Here is a 19,999-nt window from a genome sequence, read left to right as displayed (position 1 = left end):
CACACACACACACACTCTCTCTCTCTCTCTCTCTCTCTCTCTCTCTCTCTCTCTCTCTCTCTCTCTCTCTCTCGCGGTTCTTTCACATTCGTAACAGCTGAATGAGATTGATTCAACTCATTCATCTTAATATGTCAACTGTCTTTCAATAATACTAAGAACAAAGCATGAGACTAATGCTGTTCTATTGCATTACTTGAGCAAGTGTCTAACCTTTGTGTAATACACAGGAGATGAAATATCTTTAACATATTATTTATTCACCTTTTGTGCACGCAGTCAGTCATTTGCTCACCGCTTGTGCTTTTGTCACAGGATAGGTATTATCTGTTCTGAAACAATGCGCTGGTAAAGGAGTTGGACAGGTTCTGGATTAGCTTCTTCTGTTAGGATATGCTTGAATGACCAGTTTCTCTGAAACTTGTTACCATTTACATGAAGTCACATTTTTTCACCAATAATCAGTTGTCTAACATAACAGGTAATTTACTACCAATTCCACCACAAGAATAAGAAAATGTTTAAGTAAGAATGATTCTAAATAAACAAGCATATATCATCAACAAACAGCATACATAACATAACATACATAGTAAAATACATAAATTAATTTTTGATAAACTACTATTCAAAAGTTTGGGGTCACAGATTTTTTTTATGTTTTTGAAAGAACCCTCTTATGTTTGCCAAATGCAATTTTGGATAAAAAAATACAGTGATACCAGTAGTATTTTACATTTTAAAATAACTGTTTCCATTTTCCCCAAAATTAATTCCAATTTATTTATTCATGTGATGCAAAGCTGAATTCTCATTGTCTTCATGTCCTTCAGATGTCACTCTAAAACAAGGGTTCCCAACCACGTTCCCGGTGGCTCCCCAACACTCAAATAGGGCATTATTTAAAGGGACAGCCATTTGTGGTGTCCGAAACCATAGTGGACGTTGTTGAGTGCACTCATTCAATCTCACAATGCACCACAAAAATGAGTGTACAACCGATGTACACTCAAAGGCTCCATGATGCAGTGTGAGTGTTGTGCGCCGAATTAATTCCTGCGTTTTGCCAAAAGATATGGCGCCCACAGCTGAATCCTACATCCATTCCTCGTCCACGGCATAATTCAGCACAAAATGACATTGTTACAAATTTGATTATTAAATCATTTAACTATAGTTCATGCATCATTTCTGTGACAGAATTCAAGATAAACCCTTTCATTTTATCATCGGAGCTCCCCTTTTCAAATGATTATGAAGCAGCAAGCAATCAATGAAAAAGCAGCAGTCCTTCCGGCACGCTCAGTGTCCAAAATTCACTCACTCATTTTCATTCTCTCCTTTAAGTGAACTGAATGAGGGTTTATGGGTTTAGCCCATGTTTTGCATGTGTCCCTAATGAAACACACCTGTATCAGAACAACCCATTAAGACTCTTAAGACCTGAAATAGGTGTGTCAGACAAAGGAGAGATGCATAATGTGCAGTGCTGAAGGGCCTCCGAGAACTTGGTTGGGAGCCACTGCTCTAATATTCTCATTTGATGTTAAAAAACATAATTAAACATTATTAAAACTTTATTAATGTGGAAAAATGTTGAGCAGTTTGCAGAACTGTAGAAATCTATACATATTTTTAAATATAAATTTCAAAACAACATTTGGCAGAAATCTTTTGTAACATTTAAGAAAAGTGTCTTTACTGAAAGAAAAGTGTAAAAAAAAAAAAAAAAAAAAAAAGAAATACTGACCCAAACTTTTGAACAGTATTGCATATTGCCAAAAAGGGGAACTTTCCAGGAGTCTGATTATTATAAGACCACATTCATGTGTAATAATCATTATATATCCGGGACTCTAAAGTGTCACAACCTGGAATAACCTGTTTCTTAGATGCATCACAGATAAGGGGACAATAAGATTTTTTAAGTTTACTCGTCTCACACAACAACATTCCATGGCAGATCCGTTTTCAGATATTCAGAAATCTCTAGTATCTGTTTATTACTTAACCAAAGAAACAAACAAACAAAAAAACTAAATGATTCATTAAAAGCACCTCATTAGCGTATTCTTCCTCATGATGAAATACACAATAAATAACAATCCAGTTCTGTGTTCCATATCATGTTTGGTGTTACAAATGTGTTCCCTGTATAACCTGCAAATGTAGAAATGCAAGAAATTATGTTTATTCATGCTTGTTTTGTGTTCATGTTGTATTCGTGTTTGTTTCAAATAAATTGTCTGGACAACCAACACTCAACGCATGTTTAATTAAGATTAGGAACGTGTGCATATGTGTATGAGATAAGAATGTACCGTACCTCTTCACTGTTTCCTTGTATGCAGTAAAGAACGGCGTCGTGTACCGATGAGAAGAGAATCGATTTAGTTACTTTCTCGTTGAAGAAATCCCCCTTTTCCATGCTCTCTACGACACCTCCTAAAGGAAAGAGAACAAATAATGATGACAAACCGGTCCGCCTTGACAACGCTCTCAAACAGAAATCTAGATGTCATCTAGACGATTGATGGTTCCATTAAGAACTTTTAACCTCCAATTAACCTTTCCACTACATTCTTTATACTGAAAAAAGTTTCTTTAGATCATTAAAATATTTTTACACAAAGAAATAACTATTAATAGAGAGATTATTTAGGAAATGGTGCTTCTATACTAGAATTACTTCAAAAACACTACTGGTTTTTACTGGTCACTTACTCTGGCAGCCACATAAGTACACCTGTACACCAGCTTCTCCGTAATCTTTATAGATCTGCCATTAAACAAAGGGTTTTAACAGGGTTATAACATGCCGCATGTTTAATAAGTCACTAATGTGTACAGATTGTGTCTCACATTGCGAAGAGTCTTCACGCCAACTGTATCCAGGAAGTTGACAGGGCTCAGGTCAAGAATGATTGCCCGCGGGAGTGGGGTGTCAGTGTCAGGCCCCACCTCCACAGCGGCCACATCCTTTGGATTTTTGACTGACAGCTTATGCACATCCCCGTTTGCCTCTGCTTCTTCCCCACTTTCATCTGTGTCGGAAAACTGTGCTTCCTCAACCTGGTGAAACGCAGAGACCGCTTACTCAGAATACACAAACACTTATTTTCTCACTTGTGTCCATGCATACGCACAGTGTTCAAAAGCAAACCTTAGCAGCTTTAACAGCTTCTTTAGCTCTTTTCTTGGCCTCTTTCTTTGCTTTCTTTGCAGCTTTCTTTTCTTTTCTCAGTCTCTTTGCTTCCAGTTTCTTCTTGTGTGAGAGAAGTTTTGCCACGTCTACCCCGGTCTGCACACAAACATTTATTTTTACTGCATGAATGTCCTGACCTGTGCATGTGTTGTATGTAGCTTGTTTGGGCTAATCACACAGTGAATGTTTGTGTTAGAGCTATGTTTGGGGTAATTGCCTGTTGTGAGTCGTGTCTTGTAGTTGATCTTTATGTAATGCGTTTGATTGAATATGTCTGGAAGCATTTGTGCGTTTACCTTCTCATAGAGTGCTTCAATGTACATTTCAGCATTGGCAAAGTATAATGTTGCAGATGAACGGAAAATCATTATACCCGGAATCTCCTTCACCTGTGAAGTAAGAAAAATTATACAGAAAAATTATAAAAAAAACAAGTCCTGCCCTTGCAAAGGCATTTGACACTGATTCTTTAGATTATCTAAGAAAAATTAGCATGAAGGTGTTTCTGGAAGAATGCTGTAATTCAGGCTTTTACCCATAAAAGACAGGCTGTTTCAAGAGAAATTAAAAAATGATTTATGCCTTTCAGTCCAACTTACTCATTTGAATTGGTCAGTTGTGTAACATCTCTGTTATGTGCAAAATATAACTAGACCAACAAAACTAAAGTATCAGTTGAGTAAAGTGAACATAGTTGCATAAACTGCTATAATGGTGGTCATGGTCACCTGATTGTAGTCCTCTACTGGTTTGTAGATGTCAGTACCGGGAACCTGGCCAAGAATAGAGTATTTGGGTCTGTTGTAAAGAGATAAAAAAACAGGTAGAGAAGAAGAAAGGAGTCAGCACTCGGAGGGACAGATGGTGAATTCTTATGCAAACTGTTTATGATGCTGTCAAGAACAGGAAATTCAGCCGCTAAGCCAGTTGTACATATGGCCAGTCTAGGGGAGCTCAGATCTGACATTCTTCAGCAGCGTAAAACAGGAGACTGCATACAGAACCAGTTTTATACTCTCATTGTCATTCTGTCACTCACAGCTGAGTTCTGAAGACGACAGTGAGGATGGAGAAGGCAATAGATGCAGCAAGTCCCATATCTGGATTAAACAACACCGTCAAGATCATTGTCATCACCCACACCACCTAAACACACAGACAACAGAGTGAATAACAGCTCAACTGAGTATTCAGATCCTTCCGTTTTACCTTTTTTCTGTGTCTCTCTATTCACTCCCCTGTTTATGTATGGGTCTATTTTTAATGTGTTGCATAAGCTTTGCTTTCTCATGAATCCCCCTCCTTTTCGTTCTCTCTCACCATATCCACTTTGTTGGTCCTCCAGAGAGAGCAGATGTCTCCGAACTGCTTCATCATGCCATGCAGGTTTACATAGATTATAGCAGCCAGCACAGCCTAAAGAAAAGCAGCACACACATAAACAACATGTCTATATATATTCTAGAAATGGACACATTATCATACTCGTGAATAAAAGGGAAAGCTCACCAAAATTTATTAACATTTACTCATATCATTCCAAACCCATACAAGTTTCTTTGTTATGTTGAACATAAAAGAAGATATTTTGAAGAATGCTGGTGAAGGGTCTGATGATTCTCAAATGCAGCCTATGTGTGTTTTGCTTCAAAAGAGCAACCATACATTTGTGTCATGTCATACTTTCTTTCTTTTATGTATCTATTATATTAGTATTTTGCATTATATCATAATATATTATTGTTTTTTTATATTATTTTTCACTGTTCTTTAGTCTCATGACTGTGCGGTTTCAAGGGCTGTTTGTATTCATGAATAAGAGATACAATGGATATTAGACTATTTAGCTCACTAGTTGTTCTGTTATTAGACAAAACTGATATTTTCAGCGTCCTGCGCTGGATCTTAATTATCTGGCATGGAGACATGATCTAACGGTAATTGACTTTATGTATTTTATGTCTTTCTTTCCCTACAATAGAAGTCGATAGGGACCAACAAAATCTCTTTTTTATGTTTAACATAAGAAAGAACCTTATACAGGTTTGCAATGACATGAGAGTGAGTAAATAATCACAACAGTTTCACTTCTGGGTGAACAATTAATGGCAGGCGTACACCAGGGCTGATTTAAGTTACTAACCTTTGGCAGCTCCTCAAATAGCTCACCAATCTTTAACAAGATCACCAGAATTACCAGAGCAGAAATCGCTCCTGCTACCTGAGAGAATGACAGAGACACGTTTCAGTTTGAACTTTCCTCTAAAAACTCACAATCCATCTCTCCAGATCTAACTAGTGAAAGAATGGTGGAAAATTAAGTTATGTATATCGGGTTGCAGTTTGCTGAAGTCCTCACCTGTGACTTCCCCCCTGTGCTGACCTGCACCATGGTGCGAGACATAGAGCAGCTGATAGCAAAACAATTGAATAAGCCTCCAACTGAGTTAGACAGACCCAGTGCTATGAGCTCCTGATCCAGGGAACAGACAATAGGAGAAAAACAGAAGATGTTCAAAACAAAAATGTTTTCCCAAAACTCAATGACCTTTAGTAAAAAATGTTTGACTTTAATGTAATAAGTAAAATTGTAAGAAAATATTGCAAACATTAAAACTTAAGTGCAGATTTACTACGCAGTTTGTCTTATGTTGAAAGTAATTTGTTATTAAATATATTACATACTAGCATTAATCCAGTCTGCAGAAATCATTCTGGTGCATTTACACAGCTTAATATTTTTGAGGAAACCATGGTTTTTAATGTCTCTTAACTTATTTATTGTCTCTTACCTGGTTACTGTCGACTTTGTAGGCATATTTGAGTGCAAAAATTCTACCCAGTGAGATAGCAATACCATAACCAACAACAGCCAGGGCAAAAGCATCGCCAACCATTGAACCCAACAGTGAGACAGCGGGTGCCACGGGAGCCTGCAGACTAAAATGTCAACAAGAGATGCAGATGAGTATTTTAGATGTACCATGATGTTGTTTTTTTATAACTGTATTAGTTTTGCATAGTTGTATATTGGACCAACCCTGATGGGATTTCTCCAACCACTTCAACACCATATTCAGTCTTCAAATCCATCTGCCACGACACCACAGTAGCAATGATAATCTATACATACAAAAGATGAAAGCTTTAGGAAGCAACATATTACCTCTAAACAGAAAGAGCAAGAGAAACTGATGATATCTTTGATCGTGTATATATTTACATTTCATTTTAAATAAATCTGAATATTAACAAATCTATGTATGTCCACAATAAGCTAAGTAAATGTGTATGCTTCAGTGTATGAAGAAACTCACAGTAATCAGCTCAACGGGAATGGGAACAGGGATTTTGCGTGCCGCCAAGGCACTAAGTTCCTTTGCAATAACCAGACCTATGATGGTTACAATGCTAACTACCAGAGTACCAATATTAGTCTGTCCAAGCAATGCGCAAACCTCTATGACTGTCTGGAAAAAGAAAAATAAATAAACAGAGAAAACTGTATTAAATCATCTGTAGCTTGCCGAGTGCAAGTCATAACCCCAACCACTAGGGGGAACTAAACACAAATTACACATAGGTGTGTTTATTTGTCCTTGTGTGTGGGCTATTTTATAGCAGTTATAGACAGTCCTTAAGTGTTTGGGACTGTGTGTTCATACTCACATATATAAGAGACAAAGGTCCACTATACCGCTGTGGACTGATGCCAAAGGAATATTTGAGCTGGGAGACGATAACGTGTATAGCGGCAGCTGTTGTATAAGCTCTCACCAACGGCTCTGAGAGATACGTCACCACGAAACCAAAACGAACCAAGCCGAGGAGCAACTAAACACACAGACAACACACACACTTTAGTCACATACACAACTTCAGAAACACACAGCCTACACTTACAAATGAGACTACCTGGAAAATGCCAGATAAGAAAGTCACAGTGGCCGCGATCTTGACCCTCTCTGAATCACGGCCGACAATGTCCAGGATGGTGCTGTTGGTGTCATTGCCCGGTATCATGAAATCGGAGTCTGGAGCCAAACGCTCCGTCACGCTGCCAATCATAACACTCATAACTGCATATGTACCTGTGGACAGAAAATATGACTGTTCTTACAGCATGTCTGTAGGGGCCAAATATCTTGCTGGATTTCATTGGAGAACTTTCACAAATCAAAGTATGGCTTCTAAAGCACTGATTTCAGTATTCAAATAGCATTAAACTTGGGCCATAACGAAAAATAAAAATCTTGTCATCAATGATTAACCCTAATTTCATTCCAGATGCATTATATATATATATATATATATATATATATATATAGCTCATGAGATGATTTTACGAACGCATTTAGGAAAAATAGAAAGTAAAGAGAGGTGTGTGTGTGTGTGTGTGTACTTACCCACAGAAATGTGTTTGGATGTTCCAAATATGAAGTAGATGAGAATGGGGTAGAAAGAGGAATATAGACCAAAAACAGGAGGGACAGCAGCCAGCAAAGCATATGCCATACCTAGACACACAAAACACACTCCTGTTCCATGTGCGTGCTTGTTTGTGTTTATGTTTAGCCTTAAGTAATAAATGTGCTTTGGCAATTCAGGTGTTCATGTGCTTGTATTGGACCTTGTGGCAGGTGCATGATTCCCACACTGATTCCTGATATTAGGTCTCCAATAGCGTTTTCTCGAAATGGGTATCGTGGCAGCCAAGACAGAAGAGGAATAAATGATAGGAAACAGCTCTTAAACCTCGGCCCTGTACACCTGATGAACAAAGATAAAGAAGAAAATATGAAACACAGAGATGTACAAGATGACTGTCTTAATAATTAATGCTACATTTATTAAAGCCAGAGACTTCTTTGACAGATTTGACACAAAATTGGAATTCATGTTAAGTTCATGAAGTTCAACTGAAACCAGCCTAAGCCTATATTTTACAAGGAAATTCAGTTTTTCTATTAAAGTTAACATTTAATTTAGTGTTATTTGCTCTTTCTTTGTAATACAAATAATAATAATAACAAAAAAACAGCGTTCAAACAGTGTTTTCATACGGGGAAATGTGCAAAACTAATAAAGGCCACACACCTGACAGCATCTCTGAGTTTTTCTTTTGCTGAAATTTGGAAATCCGATTTTTCAGCAACTTGGTCAACACCGAGCTCATCCAGTACATCTCTCTGAATGTGATACGGCACCCTTTTCCTGAGATCTTTGCCCTTCACCTCTTCTTGCATTTTGAATCGTCTCTCTATTTTACAAATGATCCTGAAAACGTTTCTTCTCACATTCACTGTTCAGATCACATCCAGTGCATAGATTCCAAAATGTCAACAATGAAATTGCCTCACAATGAAAATTCGGTTCTTAATGTCCATGCAAACAGACCCAGAACAATTCTGAAGGATGTTCTCCAGTCATTTGAAGCAAGAGCTCCACAGGTTTGCTGCTCGTTCAGTAACGCTCTGGACAGCAATGGAGTGATTAACGTCCCTGGCCCTTCTCTTCTATCACAGTTTGTGTTAATGTGTATCCTGCCCTCTCTGATACCCGTCTGATCCATTCACACACTCACTGATAGAATTCTAATGTGTCCATATGAGGAGCAAAGTCCCAAAAAGAGAGAAAGAGGGGGGTGGCGGTTCTACAGAGTTAACGTTAGAGACCTACACCATCTTATCTCGGCCCGATTAGATAGAAAACATGTTCATTCTGCAAAACCATGTGCTTTTGTATGAGTGAATTGTGGACAGCGGCTCTTTGAAATCACAACTCTGCTATAAGAGGTGTTTGTTTTGATTCAGTGAAGTAAGGTTTCTTCATCTGAGAATACGGAGTTTGTATATGAAATTGCAATTATGTCATGTTATTATGGCTGTTTGTATTTTTAACGTAATATTAGGTAATACATTCCTTTGATGAAATTGAGTCAGAGTTAGTCTCTTATTATAAACAGCTTTACAAAACAGAGGGTTATAGTATGTCTTTAGTAAACATGTGAGAGAAATGAGCTCATTAAATATTAATGTGGCCCTTCCCCAACACCTGCCCGGAGAACAAAGTCTATTCTAATAACATTTATGGTTCAATTCACTGGGGGTGCAAGAACATTTTAGCAACGCGTGGACTTCATCTACTCTAACTGAATTATACTGAGCTGGTGCAGATATAATTCTGTTCAATTCTCTGATGTTAACCAGAGTGTTAATAATTATTTTCCATACATGTCTCTATGTTGTTATTTGTACAGATGTTTGATTTTTTATATTACTTATTATATATTTTATTTGACAATATACTCAAACCAAATTGGTCTGTAACATGAAAAATGTTCTAGAACAAGAAAAGAATCTAGATTTCAGACCTGCATGACAAAACCACTTTATATTTTTAAAAAACATTTTAAACATCTAGGTAATCTAAAAGTGGAATATTTGTGAAAAGTTTGATCTAAAAGCAAAACTAATTAACAAGCATGTAAATAAAAAAGCAAAACGTGGAGGTAAAAGCTGACAAGTCACTGCCGTAAGAAAATTTTTATTTTAACATTCAAAAGCCGATGAAGAAGCATCTGTTGCCGCACATCACCTTAAATCCAGATAAATGTACAAAGTTCCAAATCATTCAGTCAAAAACGGAAGACCTTTTCTATTATTCCTATTATTTCTATTATTTTTTTATTATTCCTAAAACTCAGTAGTGAGGGATTCTTTGAGGTTTGAAGGTTCATGTATTTGCTGAGGTCATTGTTCAGGAAGGGATGTCATTAAAAGTCACAGCTCTGTAACATCTGTGCCTGTGTTCTGTAAATAGATGCAGAATTGAATCAGAACAGAAAAGGCTGTTGAATTGCAGTGAACTACAACACAAACACAACGCAAAAATAACATGAATATCACACACACATATGCACCTGTAGCCCCTGGTAATGCAGGATTGCATGATGCACTGAAGGAAAAAATGAAGAAAGAGACAGAAAATCTGGAACAAATCCATGATTCTTCATCTGAGATAGTAGACCATCTAGAGACAAGCGCAAAAGAAATACATGGATGCGTTAAAGATATTAAATGGTGTATTTCTTTCAAAGTTAAGTTATATATTAATATAAAACACCTCGGATCGTGACACTATATTTGAGACTGTGACTGTATGTGAGAAGCTTAACCTGGGCATGAAGCACAGAAAAACAAGGTCTGTGTGTTCTTAAAATCCTGAAGCACCTGTGACCAAGAGAGAGTGGTAAGACACACAAGTTTGCATTTAAACACGATCGCAGTAACCAAGATTTATTGGTTAGTAGTTAATGAGAGCCAGAAACAGGTCATCTATTTCTGTTCGACCCTGGTAAAATATCAACACTCAGATGTGTGTGTGCATGGTTTACGTGTGTTCTGTGTCACTCACTGATTTGAACGCGCCTACGGCCACTGAGTCCATGAAGGTGACTCCACTGAGCTCCAGAATAACACAGTGCTGAGCCCCCTGCTGGTCTGGAGGTCTTACTTCAGGATTCTCATTAATGGCGTTACTAATTGTCTGCATATTAAAAAAGAATAATTTGATTTTGCTCAGTGAATGGAAAGCAGAGAGCTGTAATATAGGTCATACCCGTCTGAGTGATGTGAAGGTCTGGTCTGCATTGGCGTAGTAAAGTGGATTACAACATGAAAACACAGTCACTCCAGGGACCGGGTGTGCCTGAACCAAAGAAAAAAGGGGATTTGTGTGTGTGTGTGTGTGTGTGTGTGTGTGTGTGTGTGTGTGTACTACAAATGCTTCTACAATCTATGCAATATTAATAAATAATACAATTTTCTATCAAATAAATAGTTTTAAAACGTAATTCATATTTATTAATATATTATTAAATTAAGCTTTGCCATCACTTGAATAAATTAAACTTAAAAAAAATTAGAAACCTCAATTAAAATAGAAAATTGTTATTTTAAATTATCATATTTCAAAATATATGCAGCCTTGATGAAAATAAGAGACTTTGGTTAGGAAGAGGGATTGTTTAAGGCGATTAACCACATTTCAAAACAGCTTAGGCTGGTTTCTAGCTGGATTGCGTGTAAATATTACTTTTGAGTATTTCTGCAGATCCCTGTAACAGTCTGTGCCAGCAATATGCCCAAGAACAGCAGAACTGGGTCTGAGAAATTTGGAAAGAGAAAGAATAAGAATTAGTACGAGAAAGATGAAAGATTGAGACGCTGTAGATAAATATCAGACGATGCAGATGACTCACTGCTGTGTCCTGAAGACGATGGTAAAGAGAGAGAAAACAATTGCAATACCAAGCCCCAGGTCCAGATTAAACACCAAGGCACTGAATAGAGTCACTAGCCACACTACCTGCAGTCTCAGTGGGAAACACACAGGAAACACCCTGGATGAGAGACCTAAGAGGAACTGATGTTTCGGTCAGTTATGTTAGGATGAATGGACTCGTTGCCCTTACCAGGTCCAAGCGGTCTGTTTTCCAAAGTTTAGGCATATCTTTGACTTGTGCAAAAACCCCTTGCAGATTCACTAAAATAATGACAGCCAAAACTGTCTGAAACACACAAATGCGCTTTATAAAACCACCTCATTGCTATATCAGTGCAAAATAAATATATATTGTTTCTGAAGATGGTATAGGGACCTTTGGTAACTGCTGAAAAAGAGGGCCGAACTTTAACAAGATCAAAAGAATTATGAGAGCAGACACCAGAGAAGAAACCTGAGAGAAAGAGAGAGGTCACGTTCATCGAGTAAAAACTGCAGTGCTTCCACACCTGAAACATACATTCTTTTGTTTACATGTAACTGTAACATGAGGTTGTTTTATTAACAAAAAAAATAGCAGGTGTTCATACTTGAGTTTGTCCACCTGTACTCTCCTGTACTGTGCTGCGAGAGATGGATCCGCTCACTGGAAAACACTGGAACATCCCACCTATGGAGTTACACAGACCCATAGCCAACAGCTCCTACAGGAAACAGAGCTTCTTATATTCAGATTAGCGCTGTCGAACGGTTAATCGTGATTAATAGCAGTTTTTGTTACATAATATATGTGTGCACTGTGTATATTTATTTATAAGAAAAATATTTTGTGGTACATGATAAATATACACAGTACACACAATTATTATTTAAATGAAAACTTTTATTTCAGATACAGTTAATCATTTGACAGCACTAGTTTAAATGAAGGGAACTGCAAAATGGGTATTTGTTGAGAATATATTTTGAAAGTTACATTGCTTGTTACCTGGTTGCTGTGAAAGGGGTGTCCATGTTTATGAGCAAACATTATGCCCAGTGAAGCTTGGAAACCGTAGCCCACCACTGCCAACGCAAGAGCTGTCAATAACAGCTCCTGAGAGACAGAAAATGATGGAAGAGAGGGAGGTGAGAGACTTGGAGGTAAACCAAAAAAAGAGAAAATGGAACAAAAGCAGAGAGAGAATTAGTTTTAGCACTTAAACGCTTCGTGCTAATTGGTTTTCGTAAAGAAAATCCCACACTCTGCTGACCCGGTTGGTATGGGTCCAACAATCTGTATTCCATACTGACCGGACAGATCAAACTGCACCGACGACACAGTGGCAAAGATAATCTACAAACATGAAGAATTGATTACTGTTGCACAGAAATATATTTAAAAACTTGAAACTATGCTCTGTCAGTCAGCTGAGCTAATACAACAGGCAAAATTAGACAATAACATTTTTGAAGAAATAGTATAAAACCCTCCCACAGTTTTTTACTTGCCTGTATTAAATGTATCTATTAAACACTAGACTGAGAAATGTAATCATAAATAAAAGCTCATTTAAAAAAAGAAAACCATACCAGTACCAACTCCCATGGAATAGGAAATCGAGTGCTCCAACGTGAATTCACAATCTTTCCACCAATAAGTATCGCCAGAGAGACAAGGGACACTATCAGTGTAGCCAGTAACACTCTTCTAATTCCAGTCACAATGTTTGAAAACATCTGTTGGATATGAGTATGTATATTTAACATCTTAAATGAACACAGAAATAATACCACAGTGCTTATTCTCACCCAGAACACAGCAAAGACGCCCCTGTGCCTGACTATGGAGATGCCCATGAGCAAGGGCAGCTGGTGAACAGTCACATGGACAGCAGCTGCTGTAGTGTATCCACTGACCAACGGCTGAGACAACCACCGACACACCCCTCCACAACGCAGCACATACAGCACAATCTATAGGGAGAGAGATTTATACACACACACACACACACACACACTCACACCCCAGTACAGAATTAATCGCTCTGTGCGTTTCACAGTACCTGTATCAGTCCACACAGAACGGTCAACTGAGCTGCAAAGGCAACTCTGGCATCATCACTCTCTGCTCCGCTGCCTGCCAACACAACATCACCTGTCACCGTACCCACCATGATGGAAAGGACAGAAAAAGTACCTGTGGGTCAGAAAGAGCATCGGCCAATCAGACTGAACTGAATGTACAAAGTACAAAGACATTTTTAGAATTCCATATTTCTACTTTAGGTTTTATTTTATTATATATTTCATTTTATTTTAATGGTTTATTTAATTTTATGTATTTATTTTAATATATACTATTATATTAAGACTTTGTAATTGTATACAGAAATTAATGTAATACTTTGTCTGTGTATATGTCTATGTGTATACAACAACAGCATCAAATAGATTTCATATTTTTCTATACACATACATATTGTTTTATATATATATATTTTATATTTCATTCTATTTATATGTAAGTTCTTTTTTAGCATTTTTACTTGTTTTACATTTTATTTAATGTTTTAAGTTTTTAATATTTTTTATTGAATCTTTTAAATTATTTTAGATCTTTTTTTAATACTTTTGTTTTTAATATTTTATTTTCACTCAAACAGCAGTTTTTTTTGTTTAGTTTTTTTTGTTTCATTATTTACAAAAACAACAACAACAACATTTTGTACATGTATGTACATTACATGTATGTAATCAACCTGCAGATAGAGAGTTTGTGTGTGCACCTACCCACAGAGATGTGTCTGGATGTTCCAAACATGAAGTAGATGAGAACAGGGTAGAAGGATGAATACAGACCAAACACTGGAGGAACTGCAGCCAACAAAGCATTAGCCATCCCTATAAGAAAGGCAAAAAGTCAGAAAATGAGTAATTTGTGTGCAGAAGAGTGTGTGCAGTTCTATACAATAGAATTAGTCATTACATCCACTTTATCTGTCTGGTTTGAATCACAGCACATTGTAAAGAAAATTATCAGCTGCCAGCTGATAATACAGATCTGTAGGTGTCTAAGATGAGAAACAGGATGATGAAAATCGTAACCGTCTACTCTCTCAGATTTTGATTGATGCTGACACCTGCATCAACCTAAATTCTTTATACTTTGTAATACAGTTGTCAAATAGCAGTGTGTAGCTCAGCTAACACAAACACTAACAAAAGAGTGTGAGCAAGTCTTAAACCTTGTGGCAGATGCATGATCCCCACACTGATTCCTGAAATCAAATCTCCGATAGCATATTTCCTTAGCGAGTACTGTGGCAGCCATGACAAGAGAGGTGCAATAGACAGAAAGCAGCTCTTCAGCCTTGGACCTGAACACCTGAAGCTCAACAACACAGAAAAAAGGGGGTCGGCGTGTATATATAGCATTACAATCACCAATTATGCTTCTTAAATAAGCTCCCATGCTCACCAGCGCTCCTCCTTCAGTTTTGCCCAAATTGTCCGATGCACCTCCGACCTGCGCTGTCCCAGAATATCAAGTTGTGCTTCATTCAAACCATAAACGGGATTGGGATCGGAATTCTCACTCTCTGAACATCTTTGATTGTCCATCTGTAAAAAAAAAAAAAAAAAAAAAAAAAAAAAAGATGTGGTTTATATTTCCCAAATGTGAGGTTGTTGTGACTTGACTTTGAACTCGGAGCTAACCTTGTATTATCTTCTCACAGTATTAGCTAAACCAATTAAACTGGACATTTACGATTGAATAGAGACATATCCGTTAATCACTTTTCCTCCTACAGGCTACTAAAGGGTTATTTATTGTCTCAGATGTTCACCAACAACATTTATCGTCGGATCAGTGAAGGAAGTCTATCATTGTCTTTGCTTTGACCAAAGGTTATAAGACTTCAAACTACCACTCCTGAGAACAGAGATCATATTACACAACATCACATGAGTGACGGCTTGTGCTGAACAGACCCGTGTCTATTTTTACTGGAGCACTAATAATGTTTACCAGATAATGATTATGCAATTATGCAACTTTCTTGTAGGAGGCAAGTCTGTTTTATCCAATGAAAAAACTGAATGCTTTATAACAAATAATAAATACTTTGGCCCTGTACGGTACCATTCAAAGAAAGTTTATATGCAAAGTTTTTTTTTTTTATATTTATACCGCATGTCAATTACAAAATTTGGTGGGAATGCACTAAATAAATTCTGTAAAAAATCTGAACAAGATTAAAGGATTCCGTTTCTCAAATCTGAAAAGACATTAGCAGCCAAAACTGATAACACATCAAAGCTCATCTGCGTCTGTCAGCACTCTTTGATAGGAGCACACGTGAGGACAGGTGAGTGTGCCATAAAACTGGAAATAAGCTTATCATCAATTAGTTATCTTACCTTGTATAGAGAATTCACCGAAATCTGTTTTGTGTGTCCAGACGAAACCACTTTATTATCCCTGTGCACATGACATGAATAGCTCAACAAAACCTCAGGCCACCTGTAGGACGTTTCTCAGCTGAATTTCTTTCCTTAAATATTTTCACCGCTTTCTGTTGTTTAAAGGTCAGATTTATAAATGTTACCTTATATATAATTCATCACAAATGCTGTCTCCATCCTACATAATGAACACCATGGCTTTTCAACTCTGTGTCCCAATGGTTTATATAAGTGCTTAAGATCAGAAGGCAAAAAAGGTTGTACAGTATCACACCCACACACACTCTAAATATACATTTTACAGCCCTAAAAAAAAAGGATAAAAAAAACCTAACACAAGTTGGGGAATTTCCATTACTTCATTGGTCAGTATATATATATATATATATATATATATATATATATATATATATATATATATATATATATATATATATATATATATATATTTTATAAGTTTTTATAGCAATGTAAAATGTATATTTATTTATTTTTCTATCATTTTTACATTTTTACATTTTTTTTTACATTTTATATAATTACTAATAATCATAAATTAAATATATACACAAAACTCTGATGCAAAGCCATACACAATCTGATGTACATTTGTTTTTCCACATGATGCATTTCTGCCCTATAGAGGTGAACAGTTTTTTCCTCAGTACTGAAACTGCCTCAGTAACACAGTGAGATCTCTGAGGCGCTCCGCTCTGCTCCGTGCAGACTGGTGAACCGGAAGCTCAAAAAACGAAAACGTGAAACTACGTGAGAAGCTAAGATTTGTGACCTGCCTCAGAGGAGGTAAACGGGGAGGTCTAGGGGGGTGTCTTGGTGGCAGCGGCTTGCGTTTTACCCTGGCACTCTGACTGGACTCAGGTTGAGTGTTGATGATTTGAGGAGGGGGTGCTGGGGGTGGAGGATCTGGTGCTGTGATTGGCTTCGAGTGAGCAAGAGGAAGGGGTGAAACTGGAGGGGGAAAACTGGTAAAGGAGGATTCGGAGTGGGAGGAGCCTTCCCAGGGTGTCATGCTGTCAGGGGCCACAGATGAAATGGGAGGATGGATGCGTTTCTTCGTTTCGGCCTGAGGAGTTGACAGAGAGGGCCTCGCTAAAAATAAAAGGGATAGAAAATATAAGAATCTAAATTGTTTTAGGGGTGTTTACTGCTTTAAATTACTTTTTTCCCAGAGCAATCTACACTCCATGCACCATAACTGTACAGCATTTGTTTTTATTAAAATTAAATAACTAAAATGATTCCATTGCACAAGCATGTCTGCCACACTTCTTCTCACCTCTTTAACGCTCAAGGTTAAAGATGGGGTCAAGTGCACATGTTCAGGTTCACAGAGCTGTGTATAAACCACTCTTCTGTGTGCTTGGGGTCATTGGAAGGTGTTGGGAGGTGAACCTTCTGCCCATTCAGAGTTTCTGGATGCTCTGGATTGGGTTTCCTTTAAAGCTATCTCTATATTTTGCTGCATGGGGTGTTCCTTCTACACTGATGAGTCCCTGAACAGCCCACAGCAAACTCTACTTTTGGAATAGTAGTATACTCTGTAGGCGATGAGCAAAGCTGGTGTCCTTCAAACATGATGCTTAGAATTAAAATTCATTAGAACAGAGAATCTTGTTTCTAACAGTCTGAGGGACCTTTAGGTTTCAAATTTTAAGTATGTTTTCATGTGTCTAAACTGGGGATAGAATTGAGTCTTGCCATATCACTATGAAGCCCAAATTAATGAAGTGTTTCAGTAATGTTTGTCTGTAGATTTCTTCTATTTCCACATGTGATCATGAAGCTTAACTAGATTGACCATCAGGTTCTTGGTCACCACAGTAACCAAAGCCAAAGGAGGCCAGATCTATGAAGAGTCCTGGCTGCATCAAACCTTTTCTATTAAGGTTAATGGAGACAATATGCTCCTGTGACACTTCAGTAAAGCTGAATTTTTTATTTTCCCCAGATGTGTGGTTTGGCGCAAACCTGTTTCTCAGCTCTACAGGCAGCTCCTTTTGACCTCAATGCATGGTTATTACTCAGATATGCATTGTCAGCTGTTAGACCTTTTATTAATACACATGTGCCTTTCCAGATCATACCTATTCAATTGAATTTGCCACCGGTTCACTTCACACTAAGTGTTGTAATATTTACAAGCAATATGAATGCTCCTGAGCTAAATATCAACTGTCACAGATATACTTATGTTAGTTTTTTTATTTGCAATTTGGCAAAATGTAAAAAGCTATTTTTGCTGTACAGTTATGGTGTATGGAGTGTAGCTTGATCTGGAAAAAGGGTCATTTAAAGCCGTTTAACATAAAATGTGGGGGAAAAAATGTAACAGTTTCGCAAGGTACTGTATATTATATGTATAGTATATAATTACAAAATGAATGAATATATATATATATATATATATATATATATATATATATATATATATATATATATATATATATATATATATATATATATATCATTACACAAATATACTTCATTTTGTAATTTTGACTACATATCTAAATTGTGTCTATTTCTAGTAATTGCAATGCAACTTTATATTTATATTTTATAGCAATTAGATAAAGATACAATATAGTGATTCTATATCTTGTATTTGCAAATACTCACTATTGCAACTTCCTTGGATTTGTGACTTTATTTTTTATAAACATACCCAGCTGTTTTGTTGTAAAAAACAGATCTTGTAAATTTCTAAATCCCCCAGTAATTAACTTTATCTCACACACATGTTCAGTTCCCATTACCCTCTTGCCTAACAAGTCATTGCTGTCATACATTGATGAATGTTTGGACAATAGCAGTTAATTAACTTAACACCTCCTAAATTTCTATTGTCTATTGATGAGCTCAGGTAACATTGTGTAGACAGGAGGAACAAAGATCAACGTAAACACACAGTTTATATGTCACACATCGCATTACTTCCCATATAACGAGCCTTTAGGTCTGGATTATGAAAACACTTGATTTCCAGTTAAATAATAATAATATCTGACAACAACTTGTCATATAACAATGAACTATTGATTCATATAAAAGCACCTGCAGATTTATTTCTTGATGAACCAATCAGAGGGAGCCTATCCTTCGATAATACTGCATTGTCCTGTATAGTGAAACCACATACATAATTATGTTTGAACATTATATTTGATAATTTTCTGTATATTCGCCTGTATATTCAATACATATACTGTAGGTAGTTTTTGTGGAACAATCATACCTTATTTCCAGTCTCCTTTTTCTTTTGTTTTTGAGGCATCTTAGAATTCTTTCCAGATTCATTCTCTTTAAGGGCTTCCCTGAATCGAGACATCTTTTTTTCCAAAGAGAAGGACACACATACACTGCCTCCTTTCAAAAGAAATTACACATCAGACAAATAAAACACACATTCACACTTTATAAAAAGTTTATACTCACGTTAATTTTTCATCCTCTTCTTTTCACATTTTGTCTCTTTACATCACACTCTAAGATTTAAGAATATATATATATATATATATATTCTTTTTTTTTCACATTCTGAAAAACATAATGGGGCTTTTATATGTGTCTGTCCTTCACGTGCTCTTACGTTCCTTTCTCGCTTTCATTCGTTCAGCTGTGGATTAAAAGGGTTGGCCATCGAGCCACTATGATGATGAACAAAAGGGAACTGGAGAAGAGGGGAAATATTTATACTTAGTTGCACAGCCAAAGCCCCCCAACACACTGTGTACCCTCTCTCTCTCTCTCTCACTCACCCACATACACCTGCTGGACTGTAGCCCAGGAAAACACTGATACATTATACGTTCATGTCTTTATCTCAAGCCATGATCCACTGGCACACATGCAGGTATAAAATATAATATTTGGTACCATTTAAAAAGTTTAGACATCTCATTCTATACTATCAGTATTTTTCACATTATAGAATAACAGTTAATATATAAAACTAACACAAATTGTACTGTGCATCTTGTGCAAAAATTTTTTAGTTTCAACCTGTGTGTGAAACAAATGCCAGAATGTCAAATGTGT

The 19,999-nt window shown here is 36.8% G+C and overlaps 3 protein-coding genes across 4 annotated transcripts; all 3 read right to left on the bottom strand.

The window, feature by feature from the left end:
* Positions 1–239: 239 nt before the first annotated feature.
* Positions 240–8,768, bottom strand: slc26a6 (solute carrier family 26 member 6). Its single transcript, XM_043246803.1, has 19 exons — positions 8,303–8,768; positions 7,836–7,975; positions 7,612–7,722; positions 7,121–7,296; positions 6,875–7,039; positions 6,523–6,675; positions 6,246–6,328; positions 5,998–6,145; positions 5,565–5,678; positions 5,349–5,426; positions 4,526–4,621; positions 4,245–4,351; positions 3,934–4,003; positions 3,502–3,594; positions 3,164–3,301; positions 2,863–3,072; positions 2,725–2,779; positions 2,327–2,445; positions 240–2,160 (listed from the first exon to the last, which is right to left on the bottom strand). The coding sequence occupies exons 1-19, from the start codon at positions 8,449–8,451 to the stop codon at positions 2,137–2,139; spliced, it is 2,229 nt and encodes a 742-aa protein (XP_043102738.1). The 5' UTR covers positions 8,452–8,768; the 3' UTR covers positions 240–2,136.
* A 954-nt stretch (positions 8,769–9,722) lies between these two features.
* On the bottom strand, positions 9,723–15,399 carry LOC122350386 (solute carrier family 26 member 6). 2 transcript variants are annotated; one of them, XM_043246805.1, is made up of 19 exons: positions 15,191–15,399; positions 14,952–15,094; positions 14,719–14,864; positions 14,264–14,374; positions 13,537–13,670; positions 13,283–13,447; positions 13,064–13,210; positions 12,745–12,827; positions 12,480–12,627; positions 12,082–12,195; positions 11,868–11,945; positions 11,682–11,777; positions 11,469–11,575; positions 11,303–11,372; positions 10,826–10,915; positions 10,622–10,753; positions 10,383–10,437; positions 10,128–10,237; positions 9,723–10,017 (listed from the first exon to the last, which is right to left on the bottom strand). In XM_043246805.1, the coding sequence occupies exons 2-19, from the start codon at positions 15,092–15,094 to the stop codon at positions 9,988–9,990; spliced, it is 1,959 nt and encodes a 652-aa protein (XP_043102740.1). In that variant the 5' UTR covers positions 15,191–15,399; the 3' UTR covers positions 9,723–9,987. The 2 variants fall into 2 exon arrangements, with proteins under 2 accessions (XP_043102740.1, XP_043102741.1); XM_043246806.1 differs by having other exon boundaries at positions 14,719–14,858.
* Positions 15,400–16,549: 1,150 nt separating this feature from the next.
* Positions 16,550–19,930, bottom strand: LOC122350405 (pectinesterase inhibitor 10). Its single transcript, XM_043246838.1, has 3 exons — positions 19,197–19,930; positions 19,016–19,079; positions 16,550–17,050 (listed from the first exon to the last, which is right to left on the bottom strand). The coding sequence occupies exons 1-3, from the start codon at positions 19,287–19,289 to the stop codon at positions 16,602–16,604; spliced, it is 606 nt and encodes a 201-aa protein (XP_043102773.1). The 5' UTR covers positions 19,290–19,930; the 3' UTR covers positions 16,550–16,601.
* Positions 19,931–19,999: the final 69 nt, after the last annotated feature.

Source organism: Puntigrus tetrazona, chromosome 8 (assembly GCF_018831695.1).
Source record: "Puntigrus tetrazona isolate hp1 chromosome 8, ASM1883169v1, whole genome shotgun sequence".
Lineage (NCBI taxonomy): Eukaryota > Metazoa > Chordata > Actinopteri > Cypriniformes > Cyprinidae > Puntigrus > Puntigrus tetrazona.
The sequence above is the reverse complement of the archived record's forward strand: the minus strand, read 5'-3'. Positions and strand labels throughout refer to the sequence as shown.